Here is a 19914-nt window from a genome sequence, read left to right on the forward strand (position 1 = left end):
CATGCTGAGTGAAAACCACACACAACAGGCCTGAGCAATACCACAGCAAAGCAGTATGAGACGCATCTCAAGAGTAGAAGTTAACGTAATAGAAAAATAAAAAGTTCAAGATGCCTGGATGAAATTCCATTTTGTATATGTATGGTGCTTGCTTTCTAGAGTTGATAGAGAATCTATCTCTATTCACAAATCTGCAGGGATGCAGTTTGTGAATATTCTGCTGTTTGCATGTTGGAGTTAGGCATCTCTTTGAAATTTAGCATTGGTAGAATTTGTTGAAGATTCATCCAACAAGGATGTTCATCCATTGGCTTAGTGCTAACTTTTTCTCCACCAGCAACTAATTCTCAATAACAGGAGAGTTACCATACATTAAAGTTTAGAAGAACTGTAAAATCGTTTGTAGTGGAAGTTCTGTAGATAATTTTGATATTACCCTACTTTTCATATTTATTTATTTATTTATTTATTTATCTATTTATCTATCTATATCTATCTATCTATCTCATATATGCAATGGAAAGAAGCAATACAGCACAGTAGTTAATTCCTGGGTTCAGTCCCAGCTTTGGTACTTGCTTTCCAGATATCATTGGGCCTTGGGAAATACTTTTTCTTTGAGTCGAATAGTAATTGAGAACTGTCTTCTTGGAGGTTGGAGAGAGAACTCACAGTTAAAAGCCCTTGCTGCTCTTGAAGAGGACATGAGTTTGGTTCCCAGCACAAGTGTTGTGCATGCAGCTCACAGCCACTTGTTACACCAGCTTCAGAGCATCTGACACAGACACAGGTACACACATGCACACACACACACACACACACACTCTCTCCTCTCTCTTTTACACATAAGTAAAAATAAATCTTAAAACACCTAAAACTAGCCGGGCGATGGTGGTGCACACCTTTAATCCCAGCACTCGGGAGGCAGAGGCAGGTGGATCTCTGTGAGTTCGAGACCAGCCTGGTCTACAGAGCTAGTTCCAGGACAGGCTCCAAAGCTACAGAGAAACCCTGTCTCAAAAAACCAAAAAACAAAAACAAAAACAAAAAAAAAAAAAACCACCTAAAACTGCCTGCTGCCTGTGGCATCTGGTTATCCTGTGGTGGAGCCCTTTATCATGCTACCAGTTTGCAGAATACTTCCAGTAGGTTATTTTTTTTTTTTACTTACCCAGAAATCTGTGACTCTAATTTTTACTCAGCTAATGTCCAAGTGCATGATATCTAGGAAATTATTTATTTTTATTAGTCCTTTTAGAAACGACAGCTTGTGGAAGCAGCATGCATAATTACAAGAGTGTGCTTTGTAGTACTGTGCATTTTCAATCCTCTGCAGTAACAGCGATTGTGTTATATCTCATGATGCCTATTGTGAACGTGAGTGAAGTGCTCGGACCGCTGTGCCTTATGCTGCTCATGGGAACTGTCCACTGTCAGATCGTGTCGACTCAGATAGCCAGGCCATCTGGGAACAATGGGAATAGGAGAAGAAGGTAAGGTGGGAGGTTGACGAGCCTGGCCTTTCTTCTTGTTGCGTATTTGACTTGCAGATGAGTGCTGTTTCACTTTCCCCTCGTGCTAGGAAGCCTTATTAACTTTTTGGTTCCATATGACCTCTTTCTCACTCAGTGCAGTATGTTCAAAAGGAAATTACTACTTTTTGTTAATATTTCTTTTTCGAGGCAGGGTTTCTTTGTAGCTTTGGAACTTTTCCTGGAACTAGCTGTTGTGGACCAGGCTGATTTCAAACTCACAGAGATCAGCCTGCCTCTGTCTCCTGAGTGCTGGGGTTAAAGACGTGAGCCACCACCGCCAGCGTTAGCATTATTTTCAGTAATAGTTTTGGAAAAGTATTTTCTGGCTGGGGTATAGATATATTAGTGTAGGGCACTTGCCTAGTGTGAACATGTGTGAGGCCCGGGTTCAGTCTGCACCATCCTTTCTCTCTCTCTCTCTCTCTCTCTCTCTCTCTCTCTCTCTCTCTCTCTCTCTCTCTCTCTCTCTCTGTCTTGTTTTTCAAGACAAGTGTAGCCCTGGATGCACTAGAACTCAGTCTGTAGACCAGGCTGTCCTTAACCTTAGAGATCTGCCTGTGTCTGCTTCCCGAGTGCTGGGAGGGATTAAAGGTTGGCTCTACCACTGCCTGGCTGAGAAAATTTAAATCTCTTTAAAATTTGGTGGTAATATATGGTGGTGCACACCTTTAATCCCAGCACTCAGCGGCAGAGACAGGTGGATGTCTATGAGTTCAAGGCCAGCCTGGTCTATAGAGCAAGCTCTAGGACAGCTAACACTACACAGAAAAAGAAACCCTGTCTCAAAAAATCAAAAAGAAAAAAAATGTGAAAATTTACTATAGTTAAGGATTTCAGCACATTGGGTTAACACTACAACATTTTGACCTCTTTCAAAAGTATGTAATTAAAACTTGGCCTCATGGTATATGCTATATCTTAACACTTGAAAAGTAGAGACAGGATTGCATCAGTTTTGAGACCAGGCTGGTCTATGTACTGAGTTCCAGGACAATCTGACTTACTTAATAAGAACAAAAATAAAACAAATAACCCCAAGTCACTTTTTTGACTTGTTTAGATATCAACTCTGTTGCTTGTGTGGTGTTATGGGGGGTTGGAGTATTGAAGTTCTCTGAGTAGGTTCAGTGTTAGCTTCCAAAAGTTGTTTGCTTTCCTCAGACTATTTCTAGATTTCTTCACTTAGGCAACTAATAAATGAGACATTGACATTTGATTCAGTGAATTCCAACACATTTATTTTTTAATGTTATTTTCAGAACATTTGCTTTTAAAGAGGGTCTCTATAAATTTAGAAACCAATCAGTGCGCTGTGTCTCACTGATTTATAGGCGGGGTCTACAGTAGAATTGGGTCATGTATGTAAATCACTTAACAACGTAGAATGTCAGCGGGAATGATAGGTGCCTTTGCTGGTTGTTTCCTGATTAAATGTGCTGCATGGGTAGAGAGCTGATGTACAGGGAGAGCAGTGCTGTCGTCTGAGCTCTTCGCTCATGACCATGTATGATACTCTCTCCTGTTCCATCTGGACAACATTCCATTTCTGCAGTGGATGAACAAATGATAGCACAGGACTTTGTTCTTGACTCTGCTTTGTCCTTAAATCAGAAAATGCCCTATGGTCGTTTGTCCTTGGTGTATGAGTCTAACTATGTTTGATTTCAGGAAATAGTCTGTTAGCATAATTTTCTGAAGGCATGTTATGGGCATAAATAGAAAAGGTTTGAATAATCTGAAATTATTGAATTTTTTTTTTAGAAAATTACGAAAAGCTGTAAATGGTGACGGGAGCCGAGACAATGGAAACAACTCCTCTGATAAAGTCAGAGGAGTAGAAACTCTAGAATCTGCACCCAGTGTTGGTGGGTTTTGGGGGACTCTCTTTGGCAACAGGTGGGAGTCTCTTTTATTGGCATTTTACTTGATTTTGTGTTCCCTTTACTGTTGGCAGGGTTTGTATGGTAACTGGGCTGTAGATGTAAATAGGGTGAGCTTGGTTTATAGTTCTGTGAGTTTTAAGGGTCTGCAAAGACTTGTTCACTCAAACTATTATCTCTACTGTCTCTCATGTTATCTATAAAACTAGTAACAGCTCTCAGCATTTCATTGCATTTGATTTTAATGACTTTTTAGACCATAGTTGCAAAAGGCTCCCTGAAGGCTAAAGGCCTTAACCAACATTTTTCAGAAAAGAAAATTTAAAAAAGAATGGGGGTTCTTAGAGTTGATACCCATGAGGAATGGGATGTGGTGAGAAGCCTGATGGTGGTAGATTGTAGGATAGAAAGATTAAAGATAAACTTGAACTCATTTGTAATTATGCAGGTCATAAGAGTGCCAGTGTGATGACTCAGGCACTTGTTTTTTCTTATATTAAGGAAGGTGAGTTTAGAAATAAATCTCCTTTTTGAATGTGAACTATGTTCACACATTGTTCTAGAGATGTATTCACTCCCCTTATTACTTTTTTGGTTCCATGTGACTTTTTTTTCATTCAGTACATTATGTTTAAAAGGACAATTACTACTTTTTTGTTAGCATTTATTTTTAGAAATGGTTTTGAAAAAGTATTCTCCGGCTGGGGTATAGATACACAGTGCCTAGTGTGAACATGTGTGAGGCCTGGGTTATGCACCATCCTCTGAAAAGAGAGAAGAGGTGAGGGAAAGGAAGAGAAGCATTCTCTCTCTTTTTCTTTTCTTCTTCTTTCTTTTGAAGTGTTTGAGTTATGCTGGATACCGTGCGGTCCATGTCCTAAGTGATTGTTGTAGTCAGAAGGGAGTAGTAGGAAGGTGAAGTCACAGTAAGGTAGACTCTTTCTGGATTATTGCATCTGGCATGTGTCTTAGCAGACATTACATAGTCATATAGCTTAGTGGATAGAGTAAGGGTAAGGTACTGAAGCATGGTTATTGTTTAAGACAGCGAATATTATAGACAGGTACTGTGAAGCGCATTGATGGGCAGTATGAGATGGAAATGGGGTTCCTTTGGAGAGGTGAGCAGGGAGAGATTTATCTTTAAGAGTGGCCCTTGAATACCCTTCACAAGCTAGAGATCTGAACAATACAATTTCTGAATTTTCTTGACTTTCAGAGTAATATATTATACTCCATAGAAGAAAGTTTTGTTTCATGAAAGATACTGCTCTCAGAAAAGTAATTAGTAACTTTTTTCTTTTTTAAAAAATAGGATTAAAAGGGTGAAATTAGTATCTAACAAAGGGACTGAAACTGACAATGACTCAGGCTGTTTCCATCCTATCATTAAGAAGAGACAGGGTCGACCAGAGATCAGAATGTGGCAAGCAAGAGAGAAAGCGAAGGTTTCGGATGGAGAAAAGTGCCGTAGGGTAAGATCTAGATGGGCATAACAGTATCTTTTTTGTCCTATGTAAAATTTTCCTGTTCTGAGACTGTGTTAGAGACATAAACTATATACCCATAGGTGTGTAAGGTTGTCAACAAACCATAAGTAAGTAAACAAGGAAATGCTACAGGCAGATTGGAACTTATGCGCCAATACGAGAACTTACTGTTTCCACTACTAGCAGCCTTCATGGTGGGTGGGCGGCTTGCAAGAACACAGAGCAGTGTAGAGAGACCTACAGTCAGTTTAGTAAGGGTTTGGGAAATTTCTAGGTCTAATGTAGGTGGTTTGTTCTATGTCTAAAGCTACATACTTTTGTTTTGTCATTTTGAATTTTTTTTTTTTTAGTCTTGAACTGAGACATTTAATCTAATACTTATTTTATTAAGGTTTATTCCTGGGCATTTTATTTTTTAAAGAAATATAATATTTTTATTTATTCTCTGAGGATTTGATGTGTGTACATGATAATATTTTGAGTATATGTAACCCCCTTGCCCATATTTCCCTCCTAGCTTTATGTCATCATCTCTGTCCTCTTCTTTTGTACCAAGTCCAGTTAGTACTGCCAAAGTGAACATGGGCATAGGCACGTGAATAACATCCCAGAGACCATAGCCCTAGAGAAAATAGGCCTTCTTTCCAGCAGCCATCATCTACAGGAAGCTTGTCAGCTAATGTCCCTCCCACATCATGCTGGAGTGTTGACTGTTTTGATCTTGGGCATCGCCACAGCTCCTATGAGTTAACAAGTATAGTGTTCCTATTATGTCCAGAAGATACTGTTTTGCTGTAGTCCTCTCTGACCTCTGGCTCTAAGCCTATTTCTGCCTTCTCTTCAGTAATGGTCCCTGAGCCTTGAGGGGAGGGTGGTGTGATATAGACAGTCCATTTATGGCTGTACTCGCCACAGACACTTAGTCTGCTTTGACCATTTATGAGTTTGTATTAACAGATGTCCATTGGAAAAGGAAGCTTCTCTGATGAGGACTGACAACTTCACTAATCTTGGGTACAGAGATATTTAGAAGGCAATTTGATACTGTGTCCACTTAGGAAAATAATAAGGTCCTATGAGCTCCCCATCTATAGAATTTTATACACAGGATTATAGTGCTACACTAGAATTCTCTTCTGTGGAGTGGGCTTTAAATTCAATCAGAAACCAGTAGGTTGTTCCCATAATATCCATACCAGTATTGCAGTAGGCAAATCTTGCCAGATCAGTTGTTGTGGTTCTCAGGGTGCTCAGTTGGGTAAGACTCTCGATGACTTTTCTGTCTTAGAAGCCTACATAGCACCTTCTGTGAGCTAGTTAATAAGGAGTAAGATCAGGTCAGTACAAGATGGATTTCTCCAAGTGCTGTGACCAAAGTGCATTGTTTCTTAAGCAGTAGGATCCAACCATCAAGTTTTGTCCCCCAACAACAACTTGAAGGTAGGAATGTCAAATCTGCCACTGGGCTCATTGTTTGATGAGAACCGAGGCTACTGGGAGGTTTATGACCCTCCTCATGAAGGGTAACTCCATTTAGGCTGATCATATCATCAAAATTGGTTATTATTTTAGGTTGCTTGTAACAGGTTTCCATATAGCTCTTCCAGATATCTTTGGAGATACTTACCCTCGTCCCACTCCTCCTCTGTCCTAGTCTCCCATTAGTCTGGGATTTATTAATCCGTCACTGCAGTCAGGCATTGCTCTAAGTGTCTAACGAGTACAGTGACTTCCTTGTTTACAACAGCCCTGTGAGGTAGGTACTTTGTGTTCGACTTTTGAGATGAGGACGCTGAGCCTCAGTCTCTAGCTGGGAGCTGTGATGGAGGCGTAGGGTTTGACTTGAGCCTGCACTGGAACTTGTCATCGCACGGCCTCGCTTTTCGGCTGCAGTTTTCTTAATTTTGAAATTTTAAAAATGTTGACATTAAAATAACATTGAGATCAAGTAATAAGTAAACTTGTTTGGGTTTAATTTCCTTTCATCTCTTGGGAACCATTCTGTGAATTTTGCTTTTACATGGACAACTTCCTGGAGTGTTTTTTTGCTTTCCATTGTGAGATACTGTTTCTCTTGTAGGAAGCGTATAGACGTTTGGGTAATGGAATTTCAGATGATCTGTCAAGCGAGGAGGACGGTGAAGCTCGGACACAGATGATATTATTGCGTAGGAGTGTGGAAGGGGCATCAAGTGACAATGGTTGTGAAGTTAAGAATAGAAAATCAATACTTTCAAGGCACCTAAACTCTCAGGTAATTTTCTCTTTTTTCTACAAAGATTGGATGTTAGTGCCAGAAACACTGGATAGCAGCAAGATATTTACAAGTTTTCCTGTTGTTTGTTGGTTTGATTTTGGCAGGTAAAGAAAACCACGACAAGATGGTGTCATATAGTACGGGATTCAGATAGTCTGGCTGAATCAGAATTTGAATCAGCAGCCTTCAGCCAGGTAAAGCATCCTTTTGTAATAGCAGAATTTGAGATGTCTTCTTATGTGTCATGACTTTATCTGTTCCTTTCTTTTGACTCTATGAAGTTTGTGTTTAGTTTGCTTTCAGTTCTGTTGACTCAATTTGAGATAACTGCTCACCCCTAGAAAGGAAATAAAATGTTTGGTTTTTTTTTTCATTTTTTTTCTAATCTTCAAAGTATTAAAGATGGGCTGGAGAGATTGCTCAGTGGTTAAGACATTTACTGATCTTTCAGAGGACCTGGGTTTAATTCCCACATTGTGGCTTACAACCACCCATAACTCCAGTTGCAGGGATCTTTTGCCCTCATTGACCCCTGTTGGCATCAGGGTTCCAGGCATGCATGTGTTGCACATACATACATGCAGGCAAAGCACGTATACATGTAAAATAAAAGAAGCAAAACTTTAGATGCGGCATAGGTGCTGCTCAGGAGGATAGTTATTTTGGGCGTGGAGATGGTTCATTTGGTATGCTTGCCTCATACGCATGGGGCCTGAATTTAATCCCCAGAGTCCATGTTAAAAAAAAGAAAAAGCTGGCCATGGTAGCACATGCTTGTAATGCCAGGAATGGGCAGGCAGAGACAGGTGGATTTATGGACTCTAGTCACATGTGCAAGCATACATACATAGAGGGAGAGAGGGGGAAAGAGAGAAAGAGAAAAAGAAGAGAGAGACTAAGTTGGTTTTTAAATGTTTTAAAAATGTATTTATATGTATAAGTGTTTTTTTTCATGTGTATGATTTTGCACCACATGTCTGCCTGCATATGTCATAAAAGAACATCAGATCCCCTGGAACTAGAGTTAGGAATTGCCATGTGGGTACTGGGAATCCAGCCCACATCCTCTGCAAGAACAAGTGCTTTTAACCATTGAGCCATCTCTCCAGTCTGGTTTCTTAAGGGATATGGTTGCTTAATACTCATTTGGCATATGGAGTTTTATCTTCAGTGGGGTTGGCACATCTGAAGACAGGCTTTAGCAGAGGGACCTCTAAAAGGCAGGAGCAGTGGAATCTGATTTTGAGAGTGCAGGGGCATATTTGAACATGATCTTTATAGGTGAGCATAGTTAGATGGTGCTGTGGTTTTGCTGTGTTTGACCAGGCAACTGGGGTTATGGAAAAAGTTTCATATTTCCTTTTGTACTGCTGGTGTATTGCACCATCTCTGATTTTCTCTGCAAGGTTAATTTTGAACTTACTTGGGCTGGGCCCTGAACAAAACAAGCTCTTCTGTTAAGCTCAGAGTGTCTCAAAAGTCTTAGTCTGGTATCTGGGCAGGTCCTTAGGGTGTGTGTCCAGGAATCACTCAACACATAGCGCATCTAAGTTGAGTAGTCAAATGTTTTGGTTGTAGCTTCGTAGAGGAAATTTTTTTAAAGTCCCACTTTGCCAGGTAGTCTCTAAAGGAACAGAACTGATAGCATGCATATATAATGCATATATTTATATGTATTTCATAATATATAAGTATATGTGTATGTAGTAGATATATGTGTGATATGTATGTGTATACATGTAGATACATGTATGTATATATACACATATATGGTATATAGGGGATTTTTTTTTTTTCGAGACAGGGTTTCTCTGTGGTTTTGGAGCCTGTCCTGGAACTAGCTCTTGTAGACCAGGCTGGTCTCAAACTCACAGAGATTATAGGGGATTTCTTAAGACTGGCTTATAGACTATGGTCTGAGTAGTTCATCAATGACTGTCTTATGACAGAAAGACTGAGAATCTGGTGGTTGTTCCATCCATATGGCTGGATGCCTCAGCAGTCCCAGTTTGATGCTGGAATCTGAAGGAAGACTGAAGGGCTTTCTGGTCTTCCATCTGTGTTAAAATTCCAAAGATGCTGGATTTAAGAGTAGCTGTAACAACAGAATAGATGGACTTGACAGAGTGAAGGAAGCAGGAAAAGGCAAGACTTCCTCCTTTTACCTGGGCTGCCATTAGGTGATGTGGCCCAGATTCAGGATGAGTCCTCCTGCTTCAATTAATCTGATTAAGAAAATCCCTCACAGGAGTGCCCAGAATCTTGGGTTTTAGTTGATTCCATGTGTAGTCATGTTGACCATCAAGAGTCACTGGAGTTTAACATTTAAGTATTAAGTTGTATTAGCATGTTTATTATATGATGCCTTGGACATTAGCAATGACATGGTGATCAACTTATGAAACCTTGCCAGCCATCGCCAGGAGTGATTCGTTTTAATTGTGTGTTTCAGTATAATTCTGAAATTTATGTATTTTCCCTTTTTTGTTTTCCTTTAAAGGGTTCTAGGTCTGGTGTGAGTGTTGGCTCTCGGAGCCTTAACTTGTCAAGAAGAGACTCAGAAAGCACCCGCCATGACTCAGAGACCGAAGATATGTTATGGGATGACCTTCTCCATGGCCCAGAGTGCCGGTCATCTGTCACCAGTGACAGTGAGGGGACTCATGTAAATACTCTTCATTCAGGGACAAAACGTGACCCCAAAGAAGATGTTTTTCAGCAGGTACATAAGGATAACTATTAAAACAGTGTGCTAGTTAGTGTTTGCCAACTTGACAAAAACTACAGTCACCTAGGAAGAGGGATGCTCAGTTGTGGAATTGCCTCCATCAGATTGGTCTATGTGCAAGTCTGGGATATTTTGATATTTTATTGATTGCTTATTGATGTGCGAGGGCACTGTGAGCTGTGCCATCTCTGAGTTGGGAGGTCTGGGTCACAGAAGGAAGGTGTCAGAGCCAGCCAGTAAGCAGCACTTCTGCGTGGTGCCTGCTTTGGTTCTTTGGAGTCCCTGACCTGGGAGTTTTAAGGTGAGATAAACCCTTTCCTTCCCAAGTTGCTTTTGTTCAGTGTTTTACCATGGCAACAGAAAAAGAACTAGAACAGATAGCTGGTACTTACTCCATTCTTAGCATTTTCAGCCACTGTATCATGGTATTTAACTTGACAGCAGTCTTCTAAGGGTACTGTTGTCATCCACAGTTTAGAGATGGGGAAGTTGAGCATAGCTTGTAAGAGAGGATGTTGAGATGAGAACCTGAGAATACTCTGCAGTTGCCTTGGCCTGAATTTCTCTTCCTAATACTCTTCTCATTTTCCTTCAATGATCTTTACTGTTCTTTTTCCCTGAGTGGCATTGTTTGATTGGTACTCTGTTTTATGATATATTGAATTTCATGTTTCATAAAATTATGCAGAAATGGTATTGCTTTTTTCTCTTCTAAGCACAAATCAAGTGATAGTTTTGATCTCCGGTTTGATTTTAGTCTAGAATCATAGATTCCTTAGAAGATACTTGATTTCATTCTACATCTGTAGAATTTATTTGTAGCCACTTGTCACATGCTAAAATAGTTTTAGGAATACTGAGAGGAAGCTAGAGTAATGCATGTCAAGAGTGTGAGCCTCCTCAGGGGCCAGTGCACCTCCGCTGAAGCCCTGGGGCTGGTGTTTGTGTGTCCCCGTTGATAAGCCAGTTGGTTCTCATGGCAGTCTTGAATGGCTAATAATTCTAATAATTCTTTGGTTTTTATGCTTTTGCCTCTTTCAAAACTGCCTTGCACATAGCAGTGGGTTTTTTTTTTCTGTTTTGTTTTTATTGCCAATGAAGACATGGAAAAGGTTTGACATTTATGTTTGGACTTCTGGGAAGCAGTCATTTTTTTTATTTGCTCTAACATAGCTTCATTCCTTACCTGCTTGGTACATGTGTGCTGTAACTCAGCTGACCTCTTGCTGGTGTTTGAAGCACCAACCCACTTGTGCTTCTGGACCTCTGCACACCGTCTCTTTGTCATCTGGGAAGCACCTTTGCTGTTTGGCTTACTCCTCATTTTCTAGACAGGTCTTGGTTGAAGTTCTGGGCTCCTTTGGAATCCTTTCCTGTGCACTTCTCAAGTATGTGCTCTTTTCCTCGGCATGCTAGCTAGTGACTTTGTGTCTCCTTTAGTAGTCTTTAAGTGACTAGATGGCAAGGCCATGTGTCCTTTTGCCCAGTAGCTCAGGCTAGCTTGGCATTTGCTATATAGCCCAGTTTGGCCTCAAGCTTGCTATCCTCTGATTCAGCTTCCTGAGTCCTAAAGTACAGGCATGCAGTGCTGCAGTGTATCCTGACTTGAAGCATGGCCTGCAGCAGGTACTTGATGGATACTGACAACAGACGATGTATATAGTGAATACATCGGTGAAATCAGTAAATGTTCATCATCTTTATGTGGTATAAAAAGAAGTTATCTACATGTCCTCCCTTTCTAGCAGATACCTGCCATGTGCTCCTGTTCTAGAAGCTTCACTTTAGTTTGTGGGCACAATGGTATGGAAGATACACTCTCTGATTTCAGAGCAAAATTGGGCTCAAGGGTGTGGTAAGGACCAGTTGGAGAAAAGATTCTTGAAGTGATACCCGTCAATAAGACAGTCCCAGCAGAGGAGAGTGGGGATGGTGTCATGGTGACTACCATTTCTGACTTTGGGCCGTTATGTTTTTTCCTGCCCTTAAGGCCTCAAAATATCCACGTTGTTTGTATGGCATCCTCACTTTCTGCTACTTTTGGTGCAGTCTGTGGCTCTAGAGGTGCTTTCCTTCATACCATGTGCCCTTCATACCTTTAGAGAGCCAGTGACCTTGGACATCCAGGATCCTAGCCCTCCAGATGAGACTACCACATAGGTCTTTCTCAGAGTGATAGGTTTTGAGATAGAGAATGAATATATTGATAAAACTAAACCCTGGATTCTGGGAGCTGGATAGAAGAACTATCAGGAAAGATGGAATGGATAGAGACTGGTTTGTATCTTTCTTCCTAGAACCATTTATTCTGGCTTCAGAATTCAAGTCCTGCCTCTGAGCGAGTTAGTGCAATAATCTGGGAAGGAAATGAGTGCAAAAAGATGGACATGTCTGTTTTGGAGATAAGCGGCATCATCATGAGCAGGGTAAGAGTATGTGCTTCTGATTTCTTGAAAACACACTTACAGAATGGGCTGTTCAGTGAGGATCTGTTTAACAGCACTAGCTAGTTTTATGTCAACTTGACCCAAGCCAAAGTCATCTGAGAAGAGGGAATGAACTTCAATTAAGAAAATACCTCCATAAAATCCTGCTGTAGGGCATTTTCTTAAGTCATTATTTGGGAGGGCCCAGCCCATGGTGGATGCTGTTATCCCTGAGCTGATGGTCCTGGGTTCTATAAGAAAGCAGGCTGAGCAAGCAATGAGGAGCAAACCAGTAAACAACACCCCTCCATGGCTTCTGCATTAGCTCCTGCCTCCTGTCCTGAATTCCCTGGAAGTATAAGGGGAAGTAAACCCTTTCTTCCGCATTTTGCTTTTGGTCATGTTGTTTCATCACAGCAATAGTAACTCCAACTTGTAACTTCGATTTGGAAGCAGATTTTGAAGTAGTCTTTTGTTGGTGGACTTTACACTTTGCATCATCAGATGCTCAGGTTTGCTCGGCTGTTATTCCTTACTGACTAAGCCTAGTTTGTAGCAAGTCTTGAGTCTATTGACATCATCCCCTCTTTGGTGCTAGAGATTGAAACCAGGGCCTCTGACATGCTTAGCTCTAATGCCAGACCAATCTTTGTCATCTTTTGTGTATTCCTTTTAAGATTCATTTTTAATATTCTAAATTGTATTTGATAAATACTTCTCGTACTTTACTCCCTTTCCCTGTGTAGTACTGATGGACATTTTAAATCGGGTTTCAGGTCAATGCTTACCAGCAAGGAGTCGGCTATCAGATGCTGGGGAATGCTGTCACCATTGGCTTAGCGTTTTTCCCATTTTTATATCGGCTTTTCAGAGAGAAGAGTTTTGACCAATTAAAGTCCATCTCAGCAGAGGAGGTCCTGACCCTCTTCTGTGGTGCACCACCTGTCACACCTGTTGTAATTTTGTCTATAATTAATTTTTTTGAAAGACTGTGTCTTACTTGGATGTTTTTTTTCATGATGTGTGTGGCAGAGAGAACATATAAGCAGGTGAGTGGACGGACAGACAGCATTTGGCCCCTCTGTCTCCATTTGACACTCCATTGAGTCATTTTATTCCTTTGACTTTGAGACTTTTACATTTAATGTTCATATTGTTGACATTTGAAAAACATGTTATAATCTGAAATCTTTAAAAATATTTTAATGTTTTTTGGCGGCTTCATATTTTGATCAACTCACCCATTACCCTCTCTTATCTTCCCCCCTCACTCCTGCAGAATCCCCTTTTCTTCTCACCAAGTCTCCTTTCCATTCTTTTTTCAAATGGCCTGAGTTTTATTAGGTTGTTTGCATGAGTGTGGGTATGGGGTTATTAACTAGAGGGAGACAACTCAGCAGTAGGTACACCACAGATGAAAAACGACCCATCCCTGCTCTCCTCTTGTCCGGTCTTATGCAGCCATGAGTGCAACAGCCATGTCATCTGAAGTTTTGCTGAAGCCTGTGTGTAGAATTGTGTATGAACATTAGCAGCTGGGAAAGTTTAGGATTTATTAAAATTTCCAAAGAATATTCCTTGCATGCATTGAGAATGTGCCATATTTGGAAGAGGTGCTTCATTGTGGGATGGGCTTTGAAGTGGACACTGCTATCCTGGGGAACTACTGGATAAGAATTTTGATCTTGTGTTAAGACTTTAAATATACCAGGAATACTATTGATGGTTATTGAACATGCACTGCGACAATGTAAATTTTATTTTGTAATTTTTTTTAAATCTTCTTTAGAGATTTTTATTTGCAAAACTCTTCAGCCATATTACTTCTGCCAGGAAAGCCAGAAAATATGAAATACCTCATTTCAGACTTAAAAAGGTGGAGAACATTAAAATATGGTTATCACTGCGTTCCTATCTAAAGGTGAGCTGTTGGATTAATTATGGGATATTTGCAGGGCTGTGGAAACATGCATTGATGATTCTGACCACAGTTGCTAAGTATGAGGGGATTTCTTGTCACTGGTCATTCAGTGGCTGACTGAGTTGCTGGATGCCGTGTGAGACATGGTGTACTGAAGACTACTGTACATGGCATGTAAGGAAAGGAAGAGGAAGAGAAGAACTGCCTAGAACAAAGAGCTAGGAATCACATGCCTTTCTGGTCAGGAGAGATCCTGTAAGGCTGAAAATATGTTAATGAATCAACCTCTTAATTTGGAAAAACATGGCTTTTTCAAGTAGATGCCTGAAATGTGTTAAAACTCTCTGTCAAAGCTAATGGTGTGAGGGCTGTTGCCGTCTGGTCATATCCTGAACATTAACATGTGTTTTGATCCACAGAGGCGGGGTCCACAGCGCTCAGTGGATGTGGTTGTGTCATCTGTCTTCTTGCTGACACTTTCGATTGCTTTCATCTGTTGTGCACAGGTAAAGGGTTCCTGTCTGTTTTAACGTAAGGGTAATTCTCTGCAGTGCCAACTTTGTTTTAGAGCAGGCTGCCGTGGGTTTTAAATGTGTCTACACTCCTTTGATAGTCTGGACACCTGTTACTATTTTTTTGACTTTTGAAGTAGGAGTGTTGAAAACTTAGATGAACTTAAACCTTGGCTGTAAAGCTGTCACACTGATAGATGTAAGTAGTATTTACCCACATTCTTCCTTCAGCATCGTTCGCTCTCACTCTCTGGAGACTGACCCTTCTCATTCATTTATTGCTTATCTGTTTATTAAATTATGGGCTGATGTGTCCTTGACTTTACCTAGTGGGTTATAATCTATTATCTGTTAGTTTTGCAGTCTGAATTGTCCCACATTTACTTTCTTTATAAGCACTTTTATTCTTTCTGTATTGTAAGATGTTCAGGCTTATCACATATCTTCCCAGTTGGTGAGTGGTAACTACAGTGGTCAGAGAACAGACTCAACTGTATTCAGTTCTTTAAAATGCGTAAAGGCTTCTTTTATTCTCTGGCATTGCTTCGTTTTCTTAAATCTTTCATTATCCCTTTGGATTATGTCTGCCAGTGCTGAGAGCAATGTTCTCTAAATACTGTTTTCTCTATGTATACAATTTACATTGTTCAAGTCACATATTCAGTTTGGGATTGCTTTTTGTTCTTGATGGAGGTGTACTTAAACTCATTACGATTGTGGAGTTGTTTGTTGCCAGTTTATACTTTAAGCATTTCTTTTCCTTTCTTGCTTGAGACACATTCTTATTATATAAATCAGAATAGCCTCAAATGGTGGCAGATGTCTATAACCCCAGCAATTGAGAGAGGCAAGGAGGAGGATCAGGAGTTCAGAGAGGCCGTCCTTAATTATATAGCCTGGGCTGTGTGAGTCCCAAAGACTGAAGTCCGGGTTAGAGGCAGGTAGCTGTATTTGCTAAGCTGTCTTGCCAGCCCCTGGTTACCTGTTTCTTATACAATGTCATAGTCTTAGTCTTTTGTAGTACCTGATCTATTTAAGTATAAAATAATTATTGTAACTACAGATACTGTTTGGTTCCCGTTTGGCTTACCTATTATTTTCTTTTCAGTCTTTTGTTTATTGATATTAATATTCCATTTGGTCTTCTCTGTTGCTTCTACTTTTGTTTACTGTTGTCTGAGTAGTGACATCAGAAATTAGCTTAGTGTAAGGTCTAATTAAATGGTTGGTTCAGTTTAGTCTAATGCATAGTTTCCTTGATAATGACAGGATTTTTTAAAAAAAATATTTATGTGTATGGTATGGGTGTTTTGCCTGTATGTATGTCTGTGTATCAAATCTGGAATCTTAAAGCAGGCACTGAATCTCCTGGAACTGGAATTACAGTCGTGAGCTGTTATGTGGTCAAAAGAATTGAACTGTTATCCTCTAGAAGAGCATCCAGTGCTCTTAACCAATGAGTCATCTCTCTACCCCTAATGACAAGGTCTTAGAGAACTTTATTTCATTTATCCATTCTTTTGTGTCATTATCTGTTATTTAATATTTATACAAATATATTTAAGGCTGAAAAGCTGTAATCATTACTTTGTGTAGCTGGTAACTTCTTGGCTGCAGCTGCACCCCATTGCCCATTCATTCTGTTTCGGGACTGTCTCCTGCCTGAGTCTCTTCCTTAGTGCTCTGTCAGTCCTGGTTTGCTACAGATGAGTTCTTTCCCAGTTTGCTCATTTGAAATGTCTTTTTTTTTTCTTTTAGTTTTTTGAGACAGGGCCTCATGTATCATGTAGTTCTGGCTGACCTTCAGTTTACTATGTAGATGAGGATAACCTTGAACTTCTGATACTCCTGCCTCTACTTTCCAAGTATTGGGATTACAGGTGGGTGCCCCCAGTTAACCCCCCTTTAATTTTGGAAAGATATTGTTTGGTGGGAATAGGATCCTAGGTTGCCAGCTAGTTGTCCCCCCCCTTCCCTTTTTTCTTTTCAGTTCTTCTAGGATTTTGTTATCCTTTTTTTTTCTTCGAGACAAAGCCTCAGTATTTAGTCCTTACTGGTATGGAACTCCCTATGTAGAGAAGGCTGGCCTTGAACTCACAGAGCTCCCACCTAGGTCTGATTAAAGGCCTATGTCACCACACCTGACTCTGGGTGGTCTGTAACATTCAGCTGTGATTTGTGGAATTGTGTAAGGCTCATCTTTCTTAAAGGGCCCAGCAGATGCTTCCAGGTGTGACTTTCCTTAATCCTGGTTATAGCTGATTGACAATAGTGACCTCAGCCCAGACTTAGCTAAAGAGCTTTGCTCTTTCAGAATCAGAGTTAAGAACCTGAGATATTGGTGACAGGTTTTAGAGAAATCAGGAGCGGTCCCTCTGGCCATGGGAATCAATGACAAACCAAGGCTGGCATTAGTGGAAGCTCATGGGGTCCTGTGAGACCATAGCGTCAGTCAGGAGGGATGGGAAGAATTTGTGCAGCTGGTTGGTGACTTCCTGCTTGCCTCCTTATTACACGTCTGCATCTGGCTTCTGCCAGAGTTCTCTGGATAGTTCTTCAAGAAATTATTCTAACTTTCCTGAGTGAAGAGGTTTTTTTTTTTTAACTTTGAAGTCAGATTTTAAAGCAATAAAGTCTGACGTCACGGTAGGCACTCAGTGCAGCTGTGCAGCTGTTGCTATCATCTGACTCCCAAAATGGACTGGCCTGAGTGAGGGCCTTTACTGCTGGGGCTCCTTAGACAGATGCAGTTCATACTCTCAGTAGTGGCCACCATGTCCCTGTGAGCACACTGGTGATCCAAGGAGCCAGAAGTTCATCATTTCTTACCTTTGCTCCTTGTAGACCTTGGCCATCTTTCATGAACGGAAAAAAAAAAAACCTAGAAAACTTGGAGAAATACATAATGACTAAGTAAATAAAATACTTATGAATATTTAACTTTTCTCCGTTGAATCTTCAAACTGTGGGTTACTATAATGTTTTAAAATTGACACAGTATTAATCTGTGATGTTAAGACAACTCCTGAGCTTTTCCTGGTCTTTTGATAGGTTCTTCAAGGTCACAAAACCTTCCTGAATGATGCTTACAACTGGGAGTTCCTGATCTGGGAAACAGCACTGTTGCTTTTCTTGCTTCGCCTGGCCTCGCTGGGGTCGGAAACCAACAAGAAATACAGCAACGTTTCCATCCTGCTCACGGAACAGGTATTGGTGGGTCCTCCCAGCTTGATCAGTGGTCACAGGTTACACTGTGGTGTTGGTGTTGGGGCCTAGAGCTGCCTCCCTAGCTGTGACCTCACATCACATCACTGTGGCCACTCGAATTATCTTTCTCACTGCATGTAAATGAGTTTGACCCCTTATCTCCTGCCGAGGACTGGGAGGATGAAGAGCTGATGGGCTGGGAGCACTTGTCATTGGTCGTAAGGGAACAAGTGAACACAGGCTAAGACTGACAGATGTTTCTGTGAATATGGAGTGATAATAATGCATTTTCTTGGTTAATTTTGATTTTTAAGTTCAAGTTTGCCATAAATATTAAGTAAAAATACTTGGGATAATTTGTTTTTGTTTTTTACTTTTTTGGCCTCAGATTCATAGTGGATAATTCTTCCTTTAGGGGAAAAATAAGGAATTAGTAAGTTGAAACAATTCTTTTTTTCTCTCCATAAATGTTTATTGAAGATATTAAATTACCTGGGGGATCCTGAGAAGAATAAGAATTCTTTAAATTCAAGGAATTTGGATGCTAATTTTCCCTAAGTAGCTTTTCTCTATCAAAGAGGTGGTGCTCAGTGGTTCTCAACCTGTGGGTCACTACCTCTCTGGAGTTAGAGACCCTTTCACAGGAGTTGCCTAAGCCACCAAAAGCACATTACTATTCTTAACAGTAGTGAAAATCAGTTATGAGGTAGCAATGAAAATAATTTTATGGTTGCAGGGGGATCACTACAACATGAGGAACTGTTTTAACTGTATTAATGAGTTGCAGCATTAGGAAAGTTGGGAACCACTGTGCTCAAGGATGGGGAAGAATACATGGCTCCATAGCTGCTGAATCCATAGATTCAAAATAGATTTAACTTGAGAATATGACTCTCAAAACCTGCCAGATTTTAGGTATTTTTTTCCTGTAAAATTTACCTTTCTTTTGTTTAGATTAATTTATATCTTAAAATGGAAAAAAAGCCAAATAAGAAAGAACAGCTCACTCTTGTAAACAATGTATTGAAGCTGTCCACCAAGTTGTTAAAGGTAAGTAGTATCTCACACTCTCACGGCAGTGGGACTTGGTCAGCTCCTCAGCACAGCAAAGGGTAGCTGATAGCTAAGGTCCTGGCTAGGGTCAGGCCAGAGTTCTTCCAAAGCTTCCTGAAGTAAGGCTGGGGAGAGTGGCTCTCATTACTGTGCTGGGCTGCCTAGTCAGAAAAAGAACCTGTCTCATGGGTGCAGGTTGGGAGACCAGTGGCTTATTCTCGGGGATCATGGAAAAGCAGACCTCTCTTGGCCAGTGGACAGGGTTTGTCTGGGTGTTAGTGTTTAGCCCTGCTGAGTGGCCACCAGCATGGCAAGCTTCCTGTCATCTCCATGCATTCCACTGTGAAGAGGCTGCTGCAGGTGCACATATTCCAGCTAACACTCTCCCTGACATGTGACTGGCTCCTATATCTGTCCTCAGCCCTGCTCCCACACACTAACATCACTGGTGGCACTGGGCCCTAGGAAGCAATTGCTTGCCTTACTCACTGCTGCTCGCCTAGACTGGAGTTGCCCAGATGCTCTGGACATCTTCTGAAGTCTTTGACCGTGAACCCAAGACCTTCAGCTCTCTTATTGTTGACCTCTGTAAAGAGCTATGACTGCCAGTTCTCTTTACCAGACATTCACCTACCAAGCCAAAAGGCCTACTTGTCTCTGTGTACAGGGCTCAAGCTCTGGCTGCTAGCAGTTCAGTGTTTTTGTGCAAGAAAGATGAAGTAAATTAAGCTAATTTTGAATTGAGTCATTAAATTCCCATTTTACTACTTAGAAAAGACCTCTGACCAATGCTAGGCAGTATCAGTTCGGAGCACTAGCATAATGAAAAGATTTCCAGTCTCATCACCTAGGTTCTGATGGGTACTCATGCCTTCTTTCTTTTTCCTTTCTTTTTCTTTTCTTTT

General features: G+C 40.7%; 1 protein-coding gene across 5 annotated transcripts in view; it reads left to right on the forward strand.

The window, feature by feature from the left end:
• Phtf1 (putative homeodomain transcription factor 1) overlaps positions 1-19914 on the forward strand; it is a 38578-nt gene that overhangs the window by 16297 nt on the left and 2367 nt on the right. For 4 of the 5 annotated variants that reach the window (XM_050157486.1, XM_050157487.1, XM_050157488.1 and 1 more), the window contains 12 exons: positions 1337-1493; positions 3297-3431; positions 4731-4890; positions 6986-7159; positions 7267-7356; positions 9663-9884; positions 12188-12316; positions 13093-13365; positions 14106-14237; positions 14657-14743; positions 17801-17956; positions 18911-19006. In XM_050157486.1, the coding sequence (XP_050013443.1) occupies positions 1337-1493; positions 3297-3431; positions 4731-4890; positions 6986-7159; positions 7267-7356; positions 9663-9884; positions 12188-12316; positions 13093-13365; positions 14106-14237; positions 14657-14743; positions 17801-17956; positions 18911-19006 (1811 nt within the window). Of the gene's footprint in view, positions 1-1336; positions 1494-3296; positions 3432-4730; positions 4891-6985; positions 7160-7266; positions 7357-9662; positions 9885-12187; positions 12317-13092; positions 13366-14105; positions 14238-14656; positions 14744-17800; positions 17957-18910; positions 19007-19914 lie in introns of those variants that run through there. The other variant, XM_050157490.1, reaches the window with a different exon arrangement.

The sequence above is a fragment of the Alexandromys fortis genome, unplaced genomic scaffold (genome assembly GCF_014885135.2).
Source record: "Alexandromys fortis isolate MF-2015 unplaced genomic scaffold, M_Fortis_MF-2015_v1.1 scaffold_78, whole genome shotgun sequence".
In the NCBI taxonomy this organism is placed as follows: Eukaryota; Metazoa; Chordata; class Mammalia; order Rodentia; family Cricetidae; genus Alexandromys; species Alexandromys fortis.